Source organism: Osmia bicornis, chromosome 3 (assembly GCF_907164935.1).
Source record: "Osmia bicornis bicornis chromosome 3, iOsmBic2.1, whole genome shotgun sequence".
Taxonomy (NCBI): Eukaryota; Metazoa; Arthropoda; class Insecta; order Hymenoptera; family Megachilidae; genus Osmia; species Osmia bicornis.
The window spans coordinates 2,442,017-2,466,773 of record NC_060218.1 but is presented as its reverse complement, the minus strand read 5'-3'; the positions used below and the strand labels follow the sequence as shown (position 1 = coordinate 2,466,773).

Below are 24,757 nucleotides of genomic sequence, written 5' to 3'. Positions count from 1 at the left end.
TCAAATTCTCGCGGCAATCAATTAATTCGTATTTTATAAATTTTATCTGAGCACAATGCATACTTCTGTTTTAAATAGGTTAATTCATTTATAAAGAAACAATGTTACTTGGATATATTTGTAAAATACTTCTCATTCGAACTACCGTCATTTTAGTGGGCTCTAAGAGAAGAGACTTGCTGTTCGAAAGTTTATAGACCCGCCATTGCTACCGAGTATTCTGACAGTAATCCGATGAAATCATTTCTATCACTAAAATTTTTGTGAGCCTGGTGTGCCTTCTCGATAGTAATACGTCTAGTCAGTGATTCGTGACCGAGAATTGTGATCAGGAACCCGTTCAAGTAGAAGCAGGCATCAACTAGTTCGACCTTAAAAGTCATCTAGCATTGATCATTTATATTCACGTTTTGGAGAATAAAATCTCTGATAATTCTCGAACTCATACTTTCAGCTAAAAAAACATGTCGGATACAAGACGACGTCGAAAATCTAATCAGTCTTGCGGTTCCGATGACCTCTCGGATTCTGGCGAAGAATTAAATGCAACGAAAGAAACCCAGGTTAGCTGTTGGAAAAGTGTTTTCAATTAAATATTATAAAGGTTTAGAAACAAATGATTTTGCTTTACATATTTCATGATTTTTTAAGCTCTCCTTGTTTATTAAATTTTGTATGTCGTGTTAAACTAGATCAGAAGTTCAACGACAGACCCGATTAACTGGATTAAGTAGACTGTTGTAATACTTCTGAATATTATCATAACTTACAAGGTTCTCTTTTATATTTGGTTTGCCGGCAAATGGTTTCACGAATGTGATAATTCCAGTTCTCACAAAAATTAAAGAGATGTATCATTTTGCACTTAAGTCACATAGGAAAAAATTAAATAATTTTATAATCCTAGAATGTTTAGTTTTATTTATCCCTTTCCATAAATTGTTATATAGAGCAGTGAACAAACTGATGGTCATCAGGATTCAGAATGTGATGTTTATCCATCTGATTCTGATGTTGAATCTCAAGATGGTGCATTACGTGAAAGTGGAGATGGACAAGAAGAAGAGAAACCTCAAAAGAAATTGGATGATGATGAGGACAGACGTAATCCGCAATATATTCCTAAAAGAGGAACATTTTATGAACATGATGATAGGACTACCGATGAAGTGACAGATAATACTGTAGAGCCACAGAATGAAAGAGAAACCAAAGAAAAAAAAGTATGGAAAGATAAAGAAGATAGATGGGACCATGATCGATACAATGATGAGGAACAAGCACCAAAGAGCCATGAAGAATTAATAGCTGTTTATGGTTATGATATAAGAAATGAAGAAGGTCCACCTAGAGCTAGAAGAAGAAGAAGATATGGGTAAATTAACATCTAGAAAGTGTTATGGATTCTGTAATATTGTATTTTATATGTTTTATCTTTTATAGTCGTGGTCCAAATAAGTATACACGTAATTGGGAAGATGAAGATGCATATGGAAAAGCTGGAACTAATGTTTCTAATAAAAATAAAAAGTTTAATAGAAGTGGTGAAGATTTCCCTGCTCTAGGAACTAATAAAAATGCTTCTGCACCACCTGTGGATGAACCAGTAATCTCATCAGCTTGGTACAGTAGTAAAAATAAATCACAAAATAAAGTACAAAACTTTCCACCCCTGCAAGCTCAGAGTGATAGTCCAAAAACAAAATCTAGCGGTACATCTAATACGCTCACGTATGTAATGTTCTTTATGGTGTATTTTCTATTTAACCAGAGTGAACAAGTTTGTTTCAACGTTTTTCTTTACAGAAACGAGAATAAAGCTCCTAATGAACCTACAAATCCCGCTTGGAAAAAGGACGCCAAGAATTCATCCTATACTCAAAGCAGTAATGGAAACAGTGGGGCTGGTGGTGATGCAGATAAATTAGTTAATACTAAAGTATCTCCAAGAGATAACAACAAGAGGAATGTTCAAGAGTCTGTAAGCTTGGCAGCCAGTAGAACTCGCGGGCGAGGATTCAGAACAAATGCTAATAACAATATGGTCGCTAATAGAACAGTTGAGACAAAGCCGAAAGGACGTGGAGCAGGTCCAATCTCTGCTGAGAATAAGAGAAATAGTACTATTCAAAATGATGATGAACAGCAAATTACTCATGACATGAAACATGTGAATCTTCACGATGGTACGCAATACCATCAAGGTGGAAGACACAACAGTAAGTGTTTCATTCATATAGATATGTTGAATGCATACTAATTGTTGATACTTTTTTAGAAAATTTTTATGGACAGTCTTCCAATCAGCAAAGATCAGGCACAGTACCTCCAAGAATGCAACAGCAGTCTCATTCACAGCAACAACCGCAACAACAACAGCAGTCGCAGCAACAGGCAACTCAACAACAAGATAGTTCTGCTAATAGACCAAAGCGATATTCTAGTTTGCGACAACGACCTACGGCTTCCGAAACTCCAGGACAACAAAATTATACACCACCGCATGGGCAACATGGACAGCATAATCAACATAATCAGCATAATCAACATAGTCAGCATAATCAACATAACCAACATGGTCAACATAATCAACATGGTTATTTCCCTCCTCAAGGTAATAAAATCTATACATAAAATATTTATGTATATAATTAATGAGATATATTTTTGGGTGAACAATTTAAATATATTATGCATATTATATTAATGTTTTACTTGTTTAACTACCTAGCTGGAAATTCAAGAGGTGTTTTAGAATCACAAGGTAAGATAAAGCTGTTTATTCGATCGTGTGAAGAACTTTTTTTTCACTTTTTTGTACTTTAAGCAGGTATTAATAATATGAGTACATATTTGTATTTGTATCATTTCTTTTTCTTTGAGTTACATGGTTTTTTATGAGCATGCATTTGTATGCATAAATATAATTGTTATATTTTCCAATAATGTCACGCTTTTCGTTTCTCTGTAGGATATCCACAAGGTCATTTTGAACAATCTACGCCCGTTGCTGCCGCAGCTGCACCCATGGCTGGTCAGCCTGTTATTCCTCTGCCGCCTAATGGTCAACCAGCTAGCTATGCTCCACCGCCGTTTTTAGTACCGCCACCACAGTTTATTCCTCCGCAGACTGCTCCACCTAGTATAATTAATTATGTTCCGGGTCCGAATGGACCAGCATTTCAACCAAATTTCCAAGGTTACCAAGGATATAGTCCACCAGTACAGGTATAATTTTTACAATAAAACTCAAACGCTGTATTACTTCTATGTTATATTAATTTGTAATTGTTTAGCCATCGCGTCCACCGCCACCGCAAGAACTGTTCCAACCACAAGGTTGCACTTACTATAGTCCTGCACAGCAGCAGCAGCAACAACAACAGTCGGCACCGATGAGACGACCAAAGGCAGCTATTCCAATTCTTCCACCACCAGAAAATCAGCAACATCAAACTAGTAGAGGAAGAGGTAGAAGTACGCAACCACAACAAAATAATCAAGTGGGTAATATACAGCAGACTGAACTGGAAATCAAAACTGACTTGGAAGAAAGTGATCAGAAAATCGTGTCTGAACAATTTGATAACATCCAAACCGAGGAAATTATAGAAGTTGATGAAGCACCGAAAAATGATGATTTAAGTGTAATAACGGATACTATGGTTGAAAACAAAGAAAAGGATGTTCCGGATGTTGATATCGATATATCAGTGGGCTCCGAAGGTGTTACAACTGATCAAGTAGACGGAATAAGTGATCACGATTCATTAAAAGTTACTATAGATGATCAGAATATTATTCCACTTAAATCTCCGGAAGCAGTCGTGGAAGAGACTGAAAATGATTCAAATATAATTGAAACCACTACGTCTGAAAGTAAGGTTGTTGAAGAGGCAGCAGCTTGAAAGAACATCACAGAGTCTTTTAACATTTTTCGTGACAGACGTAATTGTGAATGTTCGTGAGTATGAATATGCATATATATTATAAAAATACTGTGTAACTTTTATTGGAGTTATTACGCAGTTTGTATAGCGAATTGGTTTTCACAGATCACTTGTGAAATACCGTAGGAATTGGATGTGTGCGTATCTAATACATATTTTGAACGACTTTATCTAATTCCAGCATATTGTTGTACATTTCGTAGTTCACATTTGTATTAATGTTGCGCTACGAATCCATTGATCTGCTGCTATCATTAAACTACACCCTTCTATATTGTTAAATTACTTTCATATATGAAATCTACTAATTCATTATTAGTAGGCAGGAATAGTGTTAAATGTATTCTCGTGTATCGAGTATTAACACATGCAGCATTGACTGGTAAAATGGTTAATAAATCGATATCTTTTTAATACAATGGCTATTGTAAATAGAATATAGTCGAGTCAGTAACCTCAGCATGTATTATGTCTTTAACTCATTAACCATTTGGCGCGCATTTTTCTTTTATTTTGATTCCAGGAGACGTATTTTTCCTTTTACTCAAATTTGAAAATCATCGTAAATTTTATATGTGTCATGCACTTTAAAGTTTAAACGAATATTTAAAAATATATATAAGTCAATATATAGTTACTTAAATAGTTTAGTTTTTTTAAAGTTTTTAACAATTTTTTTTTTTCTGTACACGCTGTATGGTTATATTGTTCAAACAAATACATAATCTGCAAAAGAAATTATTGTTGTTTATCTTTTCTTAAAAAAATTAAGCAGACGGACATTAACGTCATTTGCGCCAAAGGGTTAAATAAACGGCGAGTGAATGAGGTATGTTTATTAAGTAAAAAAATAGTAAAAAAAAACATTACTTAACGCTTTAATTTTACTTATATTATAATAAAAAGATTATGATAGAAAATTTTGTATCTGCTTGTATCATTAATAACGGCCGTTATATAATTCAGTACATCATCAAGATTAGGTGAGGTAAAAGTAATATTAACTATTAATCTTGTCATTGATTATATTAACTACGTTTTTTATGAAACTCGAAAGAAGATGAAACCATGATAATTTTTATTTAATACGCTTACGGCGATATGCTTTGTTACTGGCAAAGTGGAACAGAAAGATAATATATTGATAAGATGTTTTTTCATATGCGATTAAATTTATTTTCCTGTATTCGATTTTGTTATGTTTTGCAAAAGCTTTCAAGCATACAGACTTACCGATTGAGATTAAACTCGTATAAAATGTGTTGTTATGAGATCGCATAAATATGGAATTGATTATTGCGATAATTAAATTGTAATTTTAGCGAAGTAAACGTACGTTTCATTAAAATTACATAATGTACTAGAAATAGTGTACAGAATACAAGATTCACATCACATTATATTTATAACATAGTACTAGGATAAAAGTTATGAAATTTTTTACATACGATTTTGTCGGTATGTCCGTCATACCATTTGAATATTATAAATATAAATTACAATCATAGGGTTGCGATCATTCAGTTATGAAGAATGATTCGCAAATTCGCGTGTGCCTATGTTTCTGTTCTCAGAGAACAAACATCGAGTTTAGTATAAATACATTTAAAATAATTCAGTGTTTCGTTACATCAAATACCTAATGTTATTTTTTAAACAAATTTAACATGTCTACCAGTACCAGTAGGAACTAAAATATGGTAGTTTCTTTATATATCTTTCTGTTACTTAAACTTTAACAGGTGAAACACAACTTTTTCTTTGCATGTATCTGCTATCAAATATTTTACTATTAAGGTTGAAATTATATTTCAATAAATTACTTTTGAAGTTTACAGCATCTCTGATGGTAATCACCATAATACTTACGTATACTTACGATCAGTCGTGTTTCTCGTTTTGTTGGACGCTTGTTACACCACCGAGAGGTATAATTTCGGTAGTTCGTTGAACGTTATTATTATTTTTAAACGTTGTTGTTCGTATCGTCGTCGTGGTTCGAGATTTTATTCTAGCCAGATTAGATGTACTTGCCAGGTATCCACGTTGAATACGTGAACTATCTTGAGCGCAACGGAAAGTACGTCTAAACTCCTTTCGAAATTTCCCTGTAATAAAAGGTTTCGTGAAATTAATAAGAAATTCTTAGAACAGATTGCAACCTATAATACAAAGGAGGATAATTCGTGTCATTCAATATTTATAATGTTGATCTAAAGTGAAGCGATAGACCGTCGTGAAACTTTGTTGAAAGTACGTTATAGTTAATATAGGCGCCACTGTCGTCCGACCTCAATTTCCCGCGTAACTTTAACAAAAAGGGCAAGCTATATAATATTTCGTTATCGACCTCTAATTTAATTGCATGAGCTAATAAATTTTTAATTGACCTATAAAGTTTCAAATATCCCGAAATGAATTTTTTTCAAAAGAGTTAAATTTAAAAAGAAAAGGAATAACTCGGTGAATTACCTTATCGATCCATCGATTGCTCGATCAAATATTTCGATTCTCGAAACCGTTAACCCTACATGTGCGTGAAGTGAAAGTGAGGTGAAAATACGATGGAAATTGATATGATTATGGTTTATAAAATGGCCAATAACCGTGGAATATAATATAGCTCACCCTAAGCTTAATTGATTTTGTGGAGGGTTAAATCCAAGACTACATCGATCCTGTGGAGATTCGTTTTCGGCATGAGCTCCTTCCGCGATTGTATTAGGGGCTTTTTTCACCCAGGAGACTCGCATCTCCGCGGGTCAGAATTGTTCACGACGACTTTGCAGAGCAGACCGGTATCCACTTGCCATGTAAGCGTAGCTGAGTTGTTGGTTTCGCCTGTGATCGTTCGTGTGGTTCGAAGGTGCGCATTCTTGGAACGTACGACGAAACTCCTGCCGGAACTTACCTGTAAACCAGACGCTGAATATCTCCTTTTTGCTATCATTTTCATTCCTATTACTTTTTTGAGTCTCGTCTTAAAATTTCACAACTTTTCCCTTTTCTCAAAATGTTCAAATATGGCGCGCTTCTATACAAGATCGATAGTATCGAGAAATATCGATTTAACGATAAAAATCATTTTAAATTCAAACATCTGTATATACTATTGAGCACGGTAGTTTTTCTTTTTTCTTTTTGATTGTTTTATTAATATCAGGAAAATCTGTGCAGATTTGAAGTTGGTAAATAAGAAATATGCAATTGAATCATGCTCCCGTTCGTTTCTTAGTTTGAAAACTTTGGGAAATAACAAGATCGTTGTTGTTGGGATAATGGAATACATTTTCATTTAATTACAGGATTCTCCAGATAAAGGGGACAGAAATGTCCGGCGAAGCGTGCTTTAATAACTAACACGAGGAGAGCCTTCCGATGAATTCTGAATTTCTCAATGAGCCAACGAAGTACTAGCGAACAACGTTATTTAAGGTCGTGAGATTTTATCAAGGAGGCAAGGTAATGAGTTTTAAACTTATACACGTGAACGTATGGTCGCAAGGTACGTTAAGCTGCGAAAATTGCATTTCTAAGGACTAAAGAAACAGGTTGATGGATGATGATGTCAAGGTCATTTCAAGGACGTTCGTGCTTTTTTGCCCGACATACGCTGTTTAAAAGAACTAGGTGATCACCGCATTCAGAGGTCTATTCCCTTTAAGACTATGCATGTTCTTTTGGAACCAGTGTCTTTCACAAAATACAGAATGTGAATAATTATTATACTGATATTGATCCTGCACTTTTCCTTACACTTTCCATTATGAAAGAAAGCCATCAATGCTACTGGCGCATACATATACGTGCATGCTCCAGAAACGTTTTTGCTCATCAGTATTCCATTGGTCATATCAAATCAGCGAACACGCGCCACTGTTATCTTATAAAAGTGTTATCGATTTTTTTTTACGATTTAATTTACGTAAGAAATGACTATTGATTTATTCAGCTGTTTTGATAATCTGTTTGCGTTTCATGGATCGCATCGTAACGTTTATCGATCACTTCTTTACGAATGTTTTAACGAAGATATTTCATCTATAGAAAACCATTCGGCAGTATACGTCGATAAGAACGAAAGACAAAGGGAACTATTATTCGTGGACTCGACTGTGAAAGGAGGAAATGTTTGTTGCTCCGGAACATCTGGTTTCCGGGCTGAGCTCGAATAGGAAGGAAAACAACGTTTCGTCGAACGTAAACCCAGACACGGCAGGTGCAAAATATCTTCTGGTGCGGTAAACAAAAATGATAAAAGTAGAGATCGTTTACCGCTCATGAAGTTGTAGATCAGAGGATTAACCGCGCTATTGAAGTAACAGAGACCGTGTGCAATCAAACTGATGGCGTTTATCCACTTGTTTGATGGCAGCGTAATGGTATACCTGAAATGGTAAACAACACGTGTATCGATTTACTTCCGAGCAATAATAGTTTTCGTTTTTATAGGCCATAGAGTACACGCTGCAGTACCATAAAAAGAACGTTTAAAGTATCGCGATAGCACACTTCTTCTGTCTGCTATATTTTTTATAAGCATCTAACATTATAAAATAGAGAAAGTAAGCATGGCATAAGATAGATGAAAGATACCTTAAGACAGAGAGTAAGTGCACGGGGAAATAGCAAATGGCAAAAGTGATGACCACCGTGACTAACATTTTCGCCGCTTTTCGTCGAGATCTTAGCTGTATCTCAGGATTACCGCCGCCGGACGAAGGTGTCTGGCTCATCTGGGATGCCCGTGACAGTACTGCAAATGCGTCCAGTAATTATTCGTTCCACGATCTAGCTACGATCATCAGACATTATAAATTAGACATAGTTTCACGTTGGCATAAACGTATCTTTAGGCGCTTTCAGCGGCGAAAGGTTAAATGTTGCGTTAAACACGATAGCTACGGTTGAATACCAACGGTACGAACAAGAAAATGTGTTAGTAGTCTTAAAAACCGAATGGAAAAAGACGTGTAACGATCCGTTAGAGTTTAACAACGATCGTTTTCTTACAGTTGTGTCCTGGAATATCGCTTCTCCAGAGGACTCTGACGATCTGCCAATACGCCACGCTCATGAAGATTAACGGTCCAGTGTACAGAAAGATTAGCTTCACAATAGTGAAGGTGACTTGGCTCTTTTGACTCCAGGACATGTCGCATTGCGTAAACAGAATGGTCTTCACTCGGATATGCGTCGGTGGAACGGTGTGCAATACCAGCAGGTCTGGAAGATCTGCACAAATGGTAAATTTTCATTGGCATGTATATATCGTACGTACATAAACTGGGCAGATATTAATTAATCAATTACCAAAGAGAAGCGCCATCGCCCAGATTACAATAATCGCTGTTTTTGCTCGTCCCGTTGTAGACTTGAACCTCAAAGGGAAACATATGGCGTACCACCGGTCTATCGATATGAATGTTAAAGTCATTATGCTCACGGTCACCGATACTGTCTGAAACAAAGATAAAAAAAATTTGCATTTTTCCACGATTCCAGTTATAATTAGACGAAACGAGAACGGCACTAGCTGCGTTAAGGAGAGAAGTCAGAATTCCCTATTATCCCAGGAAACTAGAAAAAGAAGTTTATAGTTTTTATTTGCAATTCTAATTCGTTCATTTATGAAATTATCATACAGTTCCGCTAACTAAAGAATTTACGTGTTGCATCAAGTGGTTAACGCTGGCTATTACTGATAGAAAAAAGTACTTCACCCCGTATACGAAAGAGGGTAAACACTAGCTGTTCACCGCCGGTTTTACGTACACATAGGCATACGTTTTGACTTTCCATCGGATAACACGGTTTATTCGTAGCCAGGTTGGCATAGGGACACATCATGAATATAAAACGAATGCCTAGAAAATACGGGCAAAGCCTGCTAGGAGTTTCGCCTGCCGGAAAATTGATAAAACTGTTGCCTCGCTCAGACGAGTCTTCTCTTCTTTTTTTTTCTTTTTCGCTGAAGATTTACCTGCTCGCTGTTTCGGTTCCGAGTGATCTTTTTTACTTGCGGAGAGTTGCCGGAATTAATAAGACCAGTCGACTATGACCTACTTCTCTGGTAATTCTGTATCTGCGCTACGATGCAGAGAAATTCTGCGAAAAGAAATTCCTCCAGAAGCTGACTCGATTACAACCGGATAGATCGTTAAGTAAATTCCATTTCTGTTAAAGCGTCGCCCGATCAAGAAAGCTTTTCTTCTCTCCCTCGTTTCGTTCGTCGAGAAACAGAGAAATTAACGCGATGGCGTGACGTTCGACGTTTCATGCATGACGCCTTTTCATATGGGAACGGTAACGCGTTTACGGCTGCTGGCATGGTGCTGTCGATTGAATTTCCGAATTCTCGTCAAAGGGTCTTGTTACGGAGTTTCTGCGCGACAACAAACGTGCCCCGCCGTTACGGTATCAGGAATTGATCGACGAGAGACCGTCTCGCGCGTACCACCCTTCCCAGATACATTAGCTTTTCACTGATTAGGCATGCCGCTTTAACGTGGCTTTTGAAACGCCGCAATGCGAATGTAACTTCTCATCTGCAATCAGGTAATCGTCGGTGCGAGCGTTTTTGAAGATGGAAAACACGGGTCACGGAATTCCACATTTGGATGCTCATCTGAGATGAAGGAACCACACACGGCTGGTGAGATGGAAATTCGTGGATGAATGAATGCGTCTTCAACGTAGGAAAGGTCACGTTTACCACTTTATTACTGCAAGGATATGCTTCAACTAAATAACCGCATCAACTGAATAAGAAATTCAATATATATTGGATCAGGATCTCCAGAGAGGCAATAAAAAAAAAGTTGTGAAGTAGGTATATTCACAAATTGGCTATAAGGTAGCTGAGTACGAACGTAAGAAACTTGGAGTCGATTTCCTGCTGCTCTTGTCCCCTATTCTCCGCTGATTCCGACAAGAGTAATCGCGCGGATCTGAGTGAACAGGCTGTAGTTAACGTTTGCGGTGGAATTCTTTATTAAGAAAGAACAAGGGAGAATATAAGGGTGTGTGGGTGATGGAGCCATTCAAAGCATTATGAAGTTTGGCAAGAGAATAATAAATAAGAGCATAAAGGCACAAGAATGGCTATCATCTTTTGTTGCACACAAAGGAGCTTTTTTCTCCTTTTTATTTAGGTTAATCATGATTGTGCAAGTAGGGGGAGGTATTTGATCAGAGGGAAAAAGAATATTTGGAATATTTAGATTTAAGTCGTGATAATTTATTAACTGAAGTTTGACAACTTAAATGATTTAGAACGCGTATAAATTAATCGCGTTAATATGCAATACTTTGCTTTACTATTCGTTCTTCTAATTGAGCGAGTTTTATGTTAATAGAAACTTACTCCCTTTCTTTGCGTTGAGCGGAAATTACTCGAGGAACTAAAGAATCATTTATTTTCAACTAGATAACGGGCTCGCGATACTCCAATCCCCGGGGACACTTTAATTCCGACGAGGATAGAAAGAGGCTGAAAGTATCCGAAGAACTTTGAACAATCGTCATGAATGAACAGTACAGCACTGATACGTTGGGATTAAGACAACGTTATTGCTTTCTCAACGCACACAATTTATCACTTCGCCAGAGTGTTGCTGGAGAATAAGAGCTTGAAGAGCTTTATATAGTTCCTCAACGCATCGGTTAGTAGTACTAAGGAAAACCATCTATCAACTATCCTATTACTAGGATCGTGTAATTTTATGGGGTATCTTTTATAATAGCCAATTTTTCATCTGCATATTGATGGCAGCATCGATACACAATATTTCTCGCTGCTATTGATTTTAAGAAAATTATTGCTTTTTCTGCTTGCAATTTATGATTAAATAAATTTGGATATTTAAAATTGAAGGTTAAAAGTCAGTCGTTTCTTGCCAGAGTCGTAACAATTAGACACGGTTAAGATATTCAAGGTGTAACGCGAATCGATCGTCGCTAGAACAGCACGAGCAAATAACGCGTAGGTTTAACGCGCCGAGTAAATTGTTCCGGACGCCTTCGCCAGTCGTTATTGTATCTAGAATGGTTTCCAAGCGATTAACCATGAGGTTTCTGCCCACAGAGATATATCCTAATTTATTCGACGGACAGGTGGTAAAATTCAATGTAAACAGAGATCATGGTAAATGAACTAGATAAACTCAGTTTAACCCGTTCGAAACTGGGCTCTCATTATAAAACGATTCGCAGAATCCTAAATGGATTAACAAGATTTGATTGTTTGATCGGCTCATAGAGATTGTAAAGTGTGTCAACAGAAGCAGAAAAAAAGGGACCAGGAACGCGAGGCGTAACGGATGGTTTATTCGACGATCAAACGGAGTCTACTATTTTTTTTAGCCAGCTGTCTGGCGCGAAACGATTTCACGATTGTTTGCCATGCTAGTCGACGCGGAGCACGTTTTAATTAAATCTCAGCTATCTACCAGTCGCACTCGCAACTACATTGGTCACGCCAAGCGCGTGCCTAACGTGTCACCGATAGCGACAATACCACTTGGAACTTTCCGCCTCGTACGCCGGCGATCACATCGCCGTCGTTCAATTAACGTGAGCTAGGACAGCAATGATAACTGATGGATGAGCCTCGAAATCGCATTTCGAAGGGACAAAACATCGATCCCCGCTGTTCAGGCATTCCCCTTTGACGCATTCCAATTGTCCGTTAACGCGTTTGTAAACGGCATCGTACGTCGTGTATAGTATGTTATTCAATTGCAGTGCAAAGATGCACTCGTCTTATCTATATCAGTGCAAACAATGACACACCGCGCGCGTCTTATAAATAGAAACAAGTTCAAACTTTCGTGGAGTGATTTAGAACGAGACCCTGCTCTAGATTACGTTAAGTGAACTCTCTGTTTTTACGTTCTAATTAGCACGATTATTGTTTTATGACTGGCAGGGAGAAAAAGGTATTAGGGCGTCCTTCTGAAAAATTCATGCTATCGGTTCAGTCACGAGAACGAGTTGTTCCGAATGAAATATCACCCGACTCGAACGACTCTTTGACCAACAACTACCCCCCGGTCGACGCAATACAGCACGTGGCACGCAAACTTTATATCATTAACTCCTTCGTGTCTTTCCAGTTCCGGTCGCAAGGTACCGCATGACACAGCCGATCGCTCGAACAACCTGCTCCATTTCTTCAACGCTAAATAATAGATGCGGCAAGTAGTGGAAAGCTCGCGGAAAATTCATCCCACGAAATATGTAGCTTGGACGAGAGAAAGGAGAATAGAATTTGTTTAGTCCATCAGCTTAGGTGGGTTCGGTTATCAGAGATACTTAGAGACGAGGATTGATCATATCTACGAATGAATGATTCAGGAAAGACTTGTGGGATCGAGATTCCTAAATCCAATAACAGAAGGAATCGTGGTAGCACGGACGTCGAAAGATCACTGTTCAGGTTCTGAAGGAGGATACACAATAACCGAGTGCAGCGATATAATGGAATTTTCGCGTGATGGAATTTAATAAAATTACTTAAGCAACCAAAGGAAGCGAATTTAATACGATGCGATGGTATAAAGAGATAGCTGAATACAAAGGGCGTATCTCGTATCGGAGTCCAGGGCAACGTTACACGAACTTGCTTTATAGCCTATTGTTGGAGTATTGTTTCAGACCATGATGTTCATCGTACGACAAAATCGTGCGAGAGAATCTATAGCTCATCGTAATTGTTGTCGCGTTCCCTGCTCGTTGCAGCTCCGTTAACGATGACTCCCGTTCGTTGCTCGTTAAAACAACGCTGTGGAAAAGAAAGACTACTCCTTCGAGCCTGCGTTACGGTAACACCAACGTGTTAGGACTATAGGTAGTTTTTTTGTGCAAGCATTAGTTTATGGAATGCAGCAAATAATTAATATATGCCAAAATATTAAATGCCATTCTACATGTTTTTAGGTGGTTCCAAAATGCAATACAAAAGGTTAACGAGGACGTCAAGCAATTTGAATTAATCAACGAACGAAAGCCACCATGATGGCATGAATCATTTATTCAACGAAGAGACAATCCAGTTTTCGGTCCAGTTACTGATCAACCGGTGGTAACGCGTGTCATCCCAAATAGACTAACAAGAGTTTATAAGAACTCGATCAAACCGCAGGGGCATTATACTCGTGTACGCGGGCACAGTTGCACGGAAATAACGTTTCGCTCGTTTATCATGGTCCCTTGCACGTGCACACACGTGTAACCACCGTGCGGCAGTGTGCAAGCTTGCATTTTGCGTTTCTGTCCTGTTGCGATGTACCTAGATGGTCACACGACCAAGGTAGCTCTCAGCCGGTGACCAAATCGCATTATCTTACAACGTGTTGTTGCACACTGTTATCGTACGTTAACTTATTTCTCGGTTCTCAACTCCGTTCGAAAATGTCCTCAAGTTGAACTGCACGCTGTCATGTCCCCGGTGCATCAAGTTCGCGTCGCGTCAAAGAGAACTCAAAGTAACGTTATTTTTCTAGGATAACTGGTACGAGAGGGGTTGTTGGTGAAATGCTGCTGCGAAGAAAGAGAAGATACCTCGGTGAACATTGTAGAGATGGAAAAAAAACTAACGTCCATGTTGGGAGACGTAAATGAGAGTCGTGTACGCGAGTACTTTCGCCGGAAGTACGGTAGAAACCAAAGAGAGCGAGCTGAACATAACAGGTATACTGGGTGTCCAACTTATTTGGAATATTTTGTTATTTTTAAAAATACCCAAATATATATTTCGAGAAAGCTATTGCGTTTAAAGGAGAAAATTAGATTATAATGTTATAATTACGATAACTTTCCTGTGATACATGTTTGTGGTATCTTTCTGAATAAAGCAATCAAGGGTGGCAGAGGTACACGCTGTAGACCGCGAGAACTTTCGGGTTGTATTTTACGACCGAGTTTTCGCCGTTATGATGTTTATAATGTCGTATAATTTCGGTGAATACCGAGGGTGAATTGAATTTTCTTAAGAAAGTTTCAAAGTTAACATTTCCCTAAATCGTGCGTTCAAATGAACATCGTTAACCTCCACCTTTGGTTTATTGCTTGCACTGGCTCGAAGAATTAAATCACGACGTATCCTAAAAGACCTTCGAGCTGGTAATACCATTAGCTAAAGGATTCCACGGAAATCCCTCTTAATTATCCAGGGCTACCGTGTCCGATAGCAAAGACATCTGCCTGTAACAGGAACGGTGCAATTAATCGTTCGTATAATCGCACCTCACTGATCGTTTTAATTACAAACAAGATAAAGGTTCCTATCGCGAAAATAAAATAACAGCCGCGTGAACAACGTGCGATCGTTTTATTAATAATCTTCAGATAAATAATCAAATTAATTTTTCTTATCAGAATTCCCCAAATGTTGCATGATCGATTTTAATCTGAATTGATCAAATTAACACGTTAAATATATTTTAATCAATCTCATCGTTATTGATGATAATTTCTTATCAATAAAAACGGTAATCCGGAGGAATTACTCTAATTTCTCTTGCATCATCAACGAGCCAGATTGTCTATGGAGGGTTTGAAGCTTTTGCATGTTACATAAGATCACATAGATACTTTGCAGGAAAGTTTAACGATGGTCTTTGATTAAACATACACCGAAGGCTAGCGTTTATTCGTTTAACGATCTCCGAAAAGAAACGACTACATCCACCGGGGCGGAGGAATAAGTAACGAGCCTCGTCCTACTTCCTTCCGAATGCTTGAGATTCCGCGACGATTTCGTTGAAAAAAAGCTCCTCCGCGAAATACGTTTTCGGTGGAGAAAACAAAAGCTCGAGATTATACAGCCCTATAAAACTCTGCGTCTGTTTTCAGATTAATGACGGTGCGCCTCGTAACGAACAACATCTTCTGCCGCTATAATAATTATCTTCAACTTTTCCAACTCGTCTTACGCCACATTTGGATCCCCGCCAACGACGTAAGGTATGGTTAAATTATGGTTGAGTCCCGATTACACGCGACATACTTTCCGGAACGTCGAACGAATTCTTAAAATATATACTCCGGGGAAAACTGGAATTTTTAACGCGTTTCCAGAAGTTGATGAACTGGGAATAAAGTTCCAGCATCCCTTGAATTATAATTGTGCATACAATATGGTGACTTCGTGATTAGATTTCTAGCGGACTGATGTTGAATTGTGTGGACCCAATCTAAGGCTAAGGGTTCCCTTCAGAATAAAAGTTGCGAGAAAAACTGTCGAGAGCATATTTCTTATAAGCGAAGACTGTTGCCTAAGTTTCACTGTAGAAGTTAACTAGAAATTTTATTTCTCACTGTATTGAATGTACCATATATAAAATAACGTCGATTTCAGAGTTCATTTGTTTCATCAAAGAGGGTCATCGCCGTTGCGATATTTATTTCATTCGGATGTTTGACGTCCGACGATAACCCCCTGCCAAGAAAATTGTTCTCTCGAACAACCCCTGCTGAGAAAAACCAACCCTCGATCTTTGAAGTAGTTACACCTACGCGACGAAAAGATAGACGTGACGTTGTATAGAATTGCAAAGCGTTAAACGGAGGAAAATTCTTTAGGGTGTTATATACAGATCTGATAGGAATATAAATTTCCTTGCCGATATTTCTATTAGTTTTTTACGGCGTGGGTGGTGCAACAGAAAACACGTATCAAAAATATGACCCTCCTCCTCCTGAATGTCGAGTTTTGGACGGTGTCGTTGATCAAGTGTAAAAGATAGCTTGACCCAGACTGACGCTCGTCCTTTACCGAAAATTGAATTATAGAACGCGGGGGCTGACCATTTGGAATGCTTAATGATTTTTTTTTTTTTACTTTTTACTACCCATGGTTTGTTCTGAATAACTTCCTTTATTATGCAAATTCCTCGTCCTCTGTGTTTTTAGACAATGTATTTATTATTTTTATAGCCGTGATTGCAATCAAAAACACAGGGAACACTTAAGTTAATTAATTCATTTTATGCTGGATGCATTTTCGCTGATAAATTACCGTGTATTTTATTTTTCACGCGAATCTCGTTGATGCCTTGTACACGATAAATTATCGCGATGCAAATTAATTTCAATTTGCTTTTTTAATTTTTCGTTTTTAATACACTTTAGTTAAACAGATGGAGGCGTCGGTGCTAAATTGGCAGCCAACAGCCTCGCGTTTACAAAAATTACGTACTGGGTATGTCTTGATGGCCATACCCCGCCAGCACGGCATTCATACCGTACTGACGCGCTATTAAAGTAGCGAGCACCCTTTTTAAGCATTCGCTAACTAGCGCAGCCTTTATATCAGATTCTAAGCACAATAGTAACAACGAGAATCGTTATTGCTATCGAGCCATCTGTTGTACGATCGACGAACTAAGACAGCCGCATTTAGGAAAAAGCGCCATTTTTCAATCGATGCCAAAACTGCACACATAATTATACACTACTTTTCTTATTTGAATTTTTTAGACAATTGAGTTTTATTTAAAACGAAAAATAGAAACGTTAAGAAACGTATAGAACGTATTATCGGTAGAGTTGGTTTGAGAACTTATCTCCGATCACGGTTGATAAAATATTAATTGCAAAATTTCAATATCAACGACGTCGATAATTTGATTCACGGCCGTGAGACCGTCCGATCGCAGTCGAGAAAATTTCGTAGCGAATATCGGTTTTTCAGGACGGAGATACCGTTCGTTATTAGCCACGCTAAGGGATATTGTAATCGAGTTAATTAAATCTTGAATATAGATATTTGCGTCGGTGAGGTAGCTTTATTGTTTGAAACGCGATAAATCTACCTGAATCTATCCTACAGTTTTACAAGTTTGCTAGGAAACGCTATAAATCATGATTCAATGATAAAAAAGGGAGCTAATTTCCATTGAAAATTAAACCCTTAATTTACAGCTGGTTGTGATTTTCAACCGATTGTTAAATCAACGCTATTCAAGCCCGTGTACAAAAAATAATGTACAGGACTAGTACAAAAGAGGTCAGAAGAACAAATTAAGAATAACGCGGTCGACTTGTTGAATTATAAATTATATCGTTCACCCTCTGTTCGCTGCGCGGAGAAAGTCTTTGCCGTAAAACGAATTTTAGCTTTCAAAGGCAAGGACAGACTAAAAGGCAGACTGGGGTAGGGTTCAGCTGTTCAAATAAACACGAAGAACATGAAATACGGTAAATTCCCAGATGGTAGATTTTCGTACGATTAATTTACTGCACGTGTAATTCAGCAATTAAGGAGACCATCGGGATATTTCGCGGTTGTAATCTCTCGTTGGCCTAAATTCTAGATTTGAAAGGGTTGTACATTTGCAAGAAATTATTTCGAATGCAGTCAGTGTCAATTTTTCTTTTTCTCTTCGACAATGCTTTGTGCAGTACGCGCATCGGCCTAAATCCAAGAAAGAAACCGTGAATAGTAATATCCCTGCTAAGACAGTTTATCCACTTGTTCGAGAAACGTGCGCAAACTTTCGATTCCATATCCACCGTAAAAAGAGCCTCCAGTCGCGTACGAACATAAATTTTCAACAAGTTTAAGCTCCAAGCTCGACAATTTGCTTTGTGATCTCGTTTTTCTTCGCTATGTAACTTTAGTAAACATTGAAAGAATTAAAATAACTTGTATTTCAACGTGGACGATGGTAATTCTGGTATACCCCTAACAAATTCAACTGGTTGATTAAATTTAACGCGTTGATCAAATAACAATGGTGATTGTCTTACCTGAAGGTACGGCACAGCTTTGCATAAAGTCAGACCCAAGAACCAGGTCTCGGTGATGTCCCAGAGCACCGTGAAAGGAAGACAGAGCAACAGTACTAGAAAATCAGCCACGGCTAGATTGACGATAAAATAATTCGTTACAGTTCTCATCGTGTGATTTCTGTACACTGCTGTGCAGACTAGCACGTTTCCAATTAATCCGACGAGGAAGATGATACCGTGAGAAGCGATCAGAACCCAGTCCCACAATTTCGGGAATATGTAGTTCATCATACGATCCACGTATTCGTCGTTCGAGATGCAGTAAATGTTACTGCAATTAGTGGCGTTAAAATCCATCTCAGATTCATCGGTGTATTCAACGGACGTGTAGTCGTCCAAGTAGTCTGTAGCATCGACCAGTATGGTCACCATGATGGACCACACTATTAACATTCTCTCGATGGAATACATTCTTCTTGCTTTAGGTATCACGGATAGTCTTGCACGATAATTGATATTCACAAAACTTCTCTGTCCTCGTAGAAAGTTCACTAATCAATTTCTCATCCATTAGGGGCGGATCCAGAAACCTTGCTCGAGGAGGAATGTTTTTCCACTCTCTTGTAGCCTATAAAAACGAAACGATTACGATACCAATTTCCAATTGAGAAATAATTTCTTTTAAGATCTTGTAACTTTTCATCATCCCCTGCATCCTCTCTGGATCTTCCCCTGTTTTCCACGGACTTTTCTACAACTTTGTCCCATCTTGAACATTCTTTTTTCCCCCAGACTGTTCGAAGAAAAACGGAGAAAATGTTCAGTGAGAAAGTTGGTACATCCAGGTCGATCCTGCACCAATTTCCATGACATTAAAGCTGATTCTCCCCATTTTCCTTTCCCATCCCCTTGGCCGTCCACGCGATTTGATAACGCGACAGGCGTCCAGAGATCATCGGTCACGATGATCGTATTTTATCCGTTTAGCATCTGGAAACGATCGTTCCAAGTTTTGTTTCAGAAGAATTTTTTTTCTTCCCCGTTTTCGTCACTCGGAGAACAGTTTGTCAAGCGGAGGGAAGAAAAGTATTAGGGAAAGCTTTCGAAGCGATGCGATGTTCTGATTTCCCAAGTGTCAGAAAGGCTAATGAACGTCTTGCGATAAATGTCACATTTTTTATGATCTCTATCGTTTGGCTTGCGGGTAGACAATTTAATTCCGTCGAATCAATAGACCTTTTTGTTTTTCTTTCCTTTTTCTTCAAGGGAGGAAGAAAACACTTAGAGTAATTCTCTTCTGGATAGGTTTTATCTCATTTCGTTCAAAGATTTGTCCCCTTTTTCCGGTTTTTCTCCCCGTACGATTTCACTTCTGACCTTGGCTGGAATCAGAGGCAGAGGAGTTCGGAAGAAAATTCCATTTGGAGAATCGATGAAATCGTCAGAAACCGAGAAAATGAATTTTATCGGGAAAGTTAATACGAGGAACCGACTAGCAATCGGCCTCGTTTATTTTCGAACTCTATAACCGACCAGTTACGACCAATTGCTAGGACGTTTCGCTATTTATCGCATACTCGGACGCGAAACCGGAAACTTTTTCTCTTATCGAACAATTTTACTGAAGAATCTTTTAAAGGGGTAAAACACAGAAGGAAACGGAAAACGATAAATTCCTTTTAATTACTTAAATTAAATAGCTCTTAATATGAGCCAAGCTTTTTAATATAAATTAAAAACTTTTTAACAGAGGAATTAAAACATATGTTCAGGAGTATTTGCTTAATTAAAATTAAAACTTCGTTACACGGTAAAGAGCGCTTTAAAAAATTAGCTTAATGAGTTTAATATCGTAAACTACAAGCTGTCAATAAGATCAAAAGACGTGACCTAAAAAGACCTCCTTCTGAACGTTACATTTTCAGCTTACTGATAAATAAAATATCGCTGTAAAATTCTTCTTCGATTATTGCAATATTTTACCATGTTGTATCGTGTTAACGCGAAAGAAGATGAAAAGAATGTTCCGTATCGTGGTCAGGCAGTGAGAAAAGTGAACAACGAAGTTTAGCTTAATAGAGCATCGCTCGGGATTTCATAATTTAATTGAAATTTTAATTGTACTTGGTGAAAAGTTACTCTACCGTTACCAAGCGACGGTCGAGTTTATAGCGTAAAGTCGTAATGTGATTGCACGCCGTCTATTAATTGATCGTATCGTCGTTTCATTAGAAAAAATAGCCAAAGTTAATAAATGTGCCTGGTAGATAAACGTTTCCGTGAAAAACATGTTCGCGTTGTTTTTTTTTTATCAGAGCAACAGAAAATTCCTTGATCTCGCTTTCTCTTCTTCTCCCCGGGGGCGAACAATGTTTTAATGAAAATGCCTCGATTATGCTATTAATCTTGCGCGTTTTTCTACTGCGATTCCGACTTTCTGTCGGTGACAATTCTCGTGGCAATTAATCAGAAAAAAACGTCACATCCATTTCCTCGCGTTTTTTCATTGCACCTCTCAGGATTTCGCGCTATCCTTGTTGTTTTTAACTCTTCTGGTAAATATAGAACGATACTAAACATTTGCCAATCTTCGGTAAATGTTATTTTGTAATAATTTTATGTTATGAAATCATGCTAGAGTTTGTACGCTTTGGAATTGTTCATTCGATATGCAACAAGCTAATAGTATCGATCGTTTAATAGTTAACACGTTGATTGCTACAGTAGAAACCGACATATGTGGATCAGCACACTTTAGTAGGATGTATGAACTCTTTTTTTGCTACTAATGTCGCCTACAGTCATCATCCATGAAACGACCTGTGAATACTAATGTCAACTAGTCGCACACTGCATAAGAAGTGCTATGCACTTAAATACCATAATTTTGTTAATTTGTTTACCAGACGTTTTTATCATCGTGACGGATAAGTCTGACGCGATAATGTAAACTTTACATTGGAAAAAATCAAAAAGACACTTCGCGAAGTTCTATTGGTTTTGTAAAAATTGATAAGCGCAATTTTTAATTATTTTTTAAATGAAATCCATGGTGTCGATCACTTAACGATATAAGAACGAGAAGGATATTATAGTTGTATAAGACAAACAATAAAGCTTATTTTAAAAGATAGAAAAATTCAGAGCAAAAGTTTGAAGAATCTCTGGATTTACCGGCAAGTGATAGATATCCGCGATATCTCCGACCCGACGTCGAACATGGTATTTTATGACGTTTCGATTCCCTGCTACGATACTTTTATGCAGAAATATTGTAAAACTGTCGATTTCACGTCAAATGCCGCGGTAACTGTCGGAGGAACGATAAATTCAATCTGCGCCTAGGGAAACTTTAACCCGCCTCCCTTCGTAAACTTTTTTACCAAGGGTCTACCATCGCAATTTTAAGAGATAGTTTCCTAATTTCATCGCAAATATATCTTCAACTTTTAAACATCAGTACCTAATGTAACATTTAATCATTTTACATTTGTTTGATAAGTTGATTATCCAAAGGGCGATCAGTAATTGGCACCATAAATTTAATTTTGAATATTGCTGATAATATGCTATGAAAAATTAAAATAATTGTTGATAGGGCTACGAACTGTTTTACACTGTAAGTGGTACAGTAGACACAAAGAAGAGAAAGAAGAATTGGAACCACGAACACGTAACACCAGGCCGTGAAAGCGTCAGATCAAGCACTGTTTCGCGGGAAAACGCGTGCTGTGGTGGACGGTCGAGGAGGAGTTTCGACGGTGCGCGTCGCGACGACGGGCAACCGGGGGTTCCGATTCGGGACAGGGATGTGAACGCGACGACGGACTCTGCGAAACTGAGGTATGTACGTCGATTTAACGAGCGCGTAGGTGCACTCCGATGCTTCGACCAGGTTCCTCCTTCCAATGTTTCTCACGTTCGAATTAGCTGTATTTTGTCAGAACACCCTTTAACACGTTCAACGTTGTGGATGTGACAAGTTGAACTCGATTACAATCGAGTAACTGAAAGGAAAAGAAAAAATGAAGTAAATTTTGTAAAATGACAAGATGAAAATTTACATGAACAACAAATTCCTTCTTCTCATTTAATAAAATTAAATTAAATTCAAGCAATTTGTCACAGAACACGCATTACTCTTCTTCACGTCTACTCGTAGGCGTTCGCGAACATAAATTGTCCGGAGATAAAGTGTTGAAAAATCGAAAAAGTTGTTGAAAGATTTATTAAAAATGTGCGCCTCGTGGGTGAGCCGTTTATCTCGCAACTAATCAGGGTAAAGTTGCTGTTGCTTCGAACAGCTACATTTGCTGTGCTTGTTTCGTTGAACAAACAACGTGTTCGTTTCGAGGTACTTCTCTTCATTTACTATCGCCTAGGTAGTACAAAGTCTATTTATTTTCCTGGATAAATCCAGCCGGCTAGAATTAAATTCCAATCTCGTCTTTACGAGTGTGCGCCACGATTTCAATCAGAATTGCTTCCACAAGGAATCAGAGGTACCTAAAGAAAAGCATAAGTTCGATCAGAAGTCAATGAAATCGTAAATAGCCACTGTCTTAGACGAAAAAAAAAAACAAATAAGAAAAGGTTAAGACGATGCTACCCCAAGGGATTTTACGATAGAAGATTTTAAGCTTACTCCTTGATAGCTGGCGCAGTCGTGCTTGCAGTCGAGATTCTTCGAAAATAAAAGGTTTCCGGAGGAGTATTAAATTCCGGTAGAAAATACCTTTCTAGGGTCTCAGATAGCGCGTGAGTTACTCCGAGATGAAGAAAGTTCAAGGATTTTCAAAGGGGTGCAGAGATTTTACCCCGTGTACACATGTTTCTTCGTTACCCTTGATCGCATCTTCCTTTACATCATTCCCTCAAACGCTTGCAACTTGCTAGTATATTTCATTGTTAGTCGTTTTACAACTCACGTAACATGTACTTTTATCCTCTGTAATGTTACTTACGAGCAGTTGTCTATAAATACAGAATCTGATATTGCCTCAGTGGAACAAAAGTCAACAATTTCCTCGACTCGTTACAAGTTATTGGTACACCTTTTTTTGAATTTCAAAGCGAACGAGAAATACGATAGCGCTTTTCCTTTCGACGGAAAGGGAAGCTTGTGTTTTTCAGAAAGTATCAGGCAGACGATCTTATTTGCATAAAACTAACGCCTCATTGTCGTGATTGTACGTCCGAGGATAAAATAAATGCGAGCAAAGGATCGATCGTCGCTTCTCTACAAAAGTTGCCACGATATTTAGATCGTTCCACGCAGACGGTGTGCATACACAAGTTGTACCAGCTATGATTAATGAGATCAAAGTAACTTGTTGTTAGTCAACGTGCCTCTACTTTGTATAAATATGCAACGAGTCGCGAGCGTGCGACAAATTGAAACTGATCTTTACACTGACCACCGCATACTTTTATGGGATATATTACTTTCATGACTTTACATTTCGTTTTTTTATCCTCATAAATCCGTCTAAGAAGAAATTTCTAAATTGAAGAAGCTGTAATTGTAATTGTCGTATAATAGAATAGATAAAAAAAGATAAGATACAAATCGTTAAAAGTATTCAACAGTTTGATGTTTTTCATTTCAACAAGTTCCTGTTTTGCTTTGCGTAGTTTCCTATTATTTTTTTTTAAATAATAAACATGCAAAACGGAAAACGGAGTTTACACACGACTAATTAAATTGCTTCATGCGAGTGCAATCCAAATATTTTTCTTTCTTTTTTCATATTTCATCGATTTTTCAAAGTAGGTAAAGTAAAGAAAACATGTTTTGAAGACTTCTATAGTATGGTAGAAGTATGGAATATAAAAATAGGTCAGAGAATAATCGAAATGGTTGGTCTCTTATAAAGGTTGTGAAGTTCCTTTTAGAAGAACTTTAAAGAGTGATAAATTTATGAGGTTTCAACCATTCTGTTACTGCAAGATATCTAACAATATGTACATGTATTTTTTTGTTAAAAACTAAACGGTAGCGACATCTACAGTCTTAAGGTATAATTTATTGTTTAAACTTAAAAGAATGATTTTATGAAAAACATAAAGAT

General features: G+C 37.8%; 2 protein-coding genes, 2 long non-coding RNA genes and 1 other non-coding gene across 16 annotated transcripts; 3 read left to right on the top strand and 2 right to left on the bottom strand.

The window, feature by feature from the left end:
- Positions 1–44: 44 nt before the first annotated feature.
- Positions 45–5,785, top strand: LOC114877796 (protein CASC3). 2 transcript variants are annotated; one of them, XM_029190836.2, is made up of 8 exons: positions 45–563; positions 951–1,375; positions 1,444–1,731; positions 1,807–2,219; positions 2,279–2,614; positions 2,732–2,764; positions 2,972–3,228; positions 3,297–5,785. In XM_029190836.2, exons 1-8 carry the CDS (start codon positions 465–467, stop codon positions 3,906–3,908), a joined length of 2,463 nt encoding a protein of 820 aa, XP_029046669.1. In that variant the 5' UTR covers positions 45–464; the 3' UTR covers positions 3,909–5,785. The 2 variants fall into 2 exon arrangements, with proteins under 2 accessions (XP_029046669.1, XP_029046678.1); XM_029190845.2 differs by lacking the exon at positions 2,732–2,764.
- On the bottom strand, positions 5,332–21,847 carry LOC114877833 (orexin receptor type 2-like). Of its 4 annotated transcripts, XR_003789641.2 has the most exons (7): positions 18,705–21,847; positions 9,264–9,411; positions 8,964–9,185; positions 8,547–8,706; positions 8,226–8,338; positions 6,579–6,861; positions 5,970–6,058 (listed from the first exon to the last, which is right to left on the bottom strand). XR_003789641.2 is itself a non-coding variant. In XM_029190951.2 (6 exons), exons 1-6 carry the CDS (start codon positions 19,155–19,157, stop codon positions 5,832–5,834), a joined length of 1,323 nt encoding a protein of 440 aa, XP_029046784.1. In that variant the 5' UTR covers positions 19,158–21,847; the 3' UTR covers positions 5,332–5,831. The 4 variants fall into 4 exon arrangements, 3 of the variants coding, with proteins under 3 accessions (XP_029046784.1, XP_046141093.1, XP_029046794.1); XM_029190951.2 differs by lacking the exon at positions 6,579–6,861 and having other exon boundaries at positions 5,332–6,058; XM_046285137.1 differs by lacking the exons at positions 5,970–6,058; positions 6,579–6,861 and having other exon boundaries at positions 7,579–8,338.
- On the top strand, positions 6,729–8,079 carry LOC114877915. Of its 3 annotated transcripts, XR_003789665.2 has the most exons (3): positions 6,729–6,816; positions 7,256–7,580; positions 7,998–8,079. It is a non-coding gene; the product is annotated as an uncharacterized LOC114877915 (long non-coding RNA). The 3 variants fall into 3 exon arrangements; XR_003789663.1 differs by lacking the exon at positions 7,998–8,079 and having other exon boundaries at positions 7,256–7,673; XR_003789664.1 differs by lacking the exon at positions 7,998–8,079 and having other exon boundaries at positions 6,781–6,863; positions 7,256–7,673.
- LOC114877904 lies at positions 9,113–24,680 on the top strand. Of its 6 annotated transcripts, none has more exons than XR_003789658.2 (8): positions 9,113–9,196; positions 10,509–10,778; positions 11,380–11,614; positions 13,067–13,242; positions 13,308–13,800; positions 13,890–14,642; positions 15,807–15,917; positions 22,285–24,680. It is a non-coding gene; the product is annotated as an uncharacterized LOC114877904 (long non-coding RNA). The 6 variants fall into 6 exon arrangements; XR_003789662.2 differs by having other exon boundaries at positions 13,067–13,800; positions 13,890–14,034; positions 14,456–14,642; XR_003789653.2 differs by having other exon boundaries at positions 13,067–13,800; positions 13,890–14,323; positions 14,456–14,642.
- Positions 17,095–17,234, bottom strand: LOC114878754. The gene has a single exon (XR_003789787.1). It is a non-coding gene; the product is annotated as a U11 spliceosomal RNA (small nuclear RNA).
- Positions 24,681–24,757: the final 77 nt, after the last annotated feature.

Bases quoted from the DNA above. Each gene is read 5' to 3' on its own strand.
- LOC114877796 (XM_029190836.2), top strand. From the start codon at position 465: ATGTCGGATACAAGACGACGTCGAAAATCTAATCAGTCTTGCGGTTCC. The intron at 2,220-2,278 runs GTAAGTGTTTCA...ATACTTTTTTAG, and splicing joins TCAAGGTGGAAGACACAACA to AAAATTTTTATGGACAGTCT. The intron at 2,615-2,731 runs GTAATAAAATCT...TTAACTACCTAG, and splicing joins TGGTTATTTCCCTCCTCAAG to CTGGAAATTCAAGAGGTGTT.
- LOC114877833 (XM_046285137.1), bottom strand. From the start codon at position 19,157: ATGTATTCCATCGAGAGAATGTTAATAGTGTGGTCCATCATGGTGACC. The intron at 9,186-9,263 runs GTAATTGATTAA...CCATTTGTGCAG, and splicing joins GGCGATGGCGCTTCTCTTTG to ATCTTCCAGACCTGCTGGTA. The intron at 8,339-8,546 runs GTATCTTTCATC...TTACCATTTCAG, and splicing joins CACTTACTCTCTGTCTTAAG to GTATACCATTACGCTGCCAT.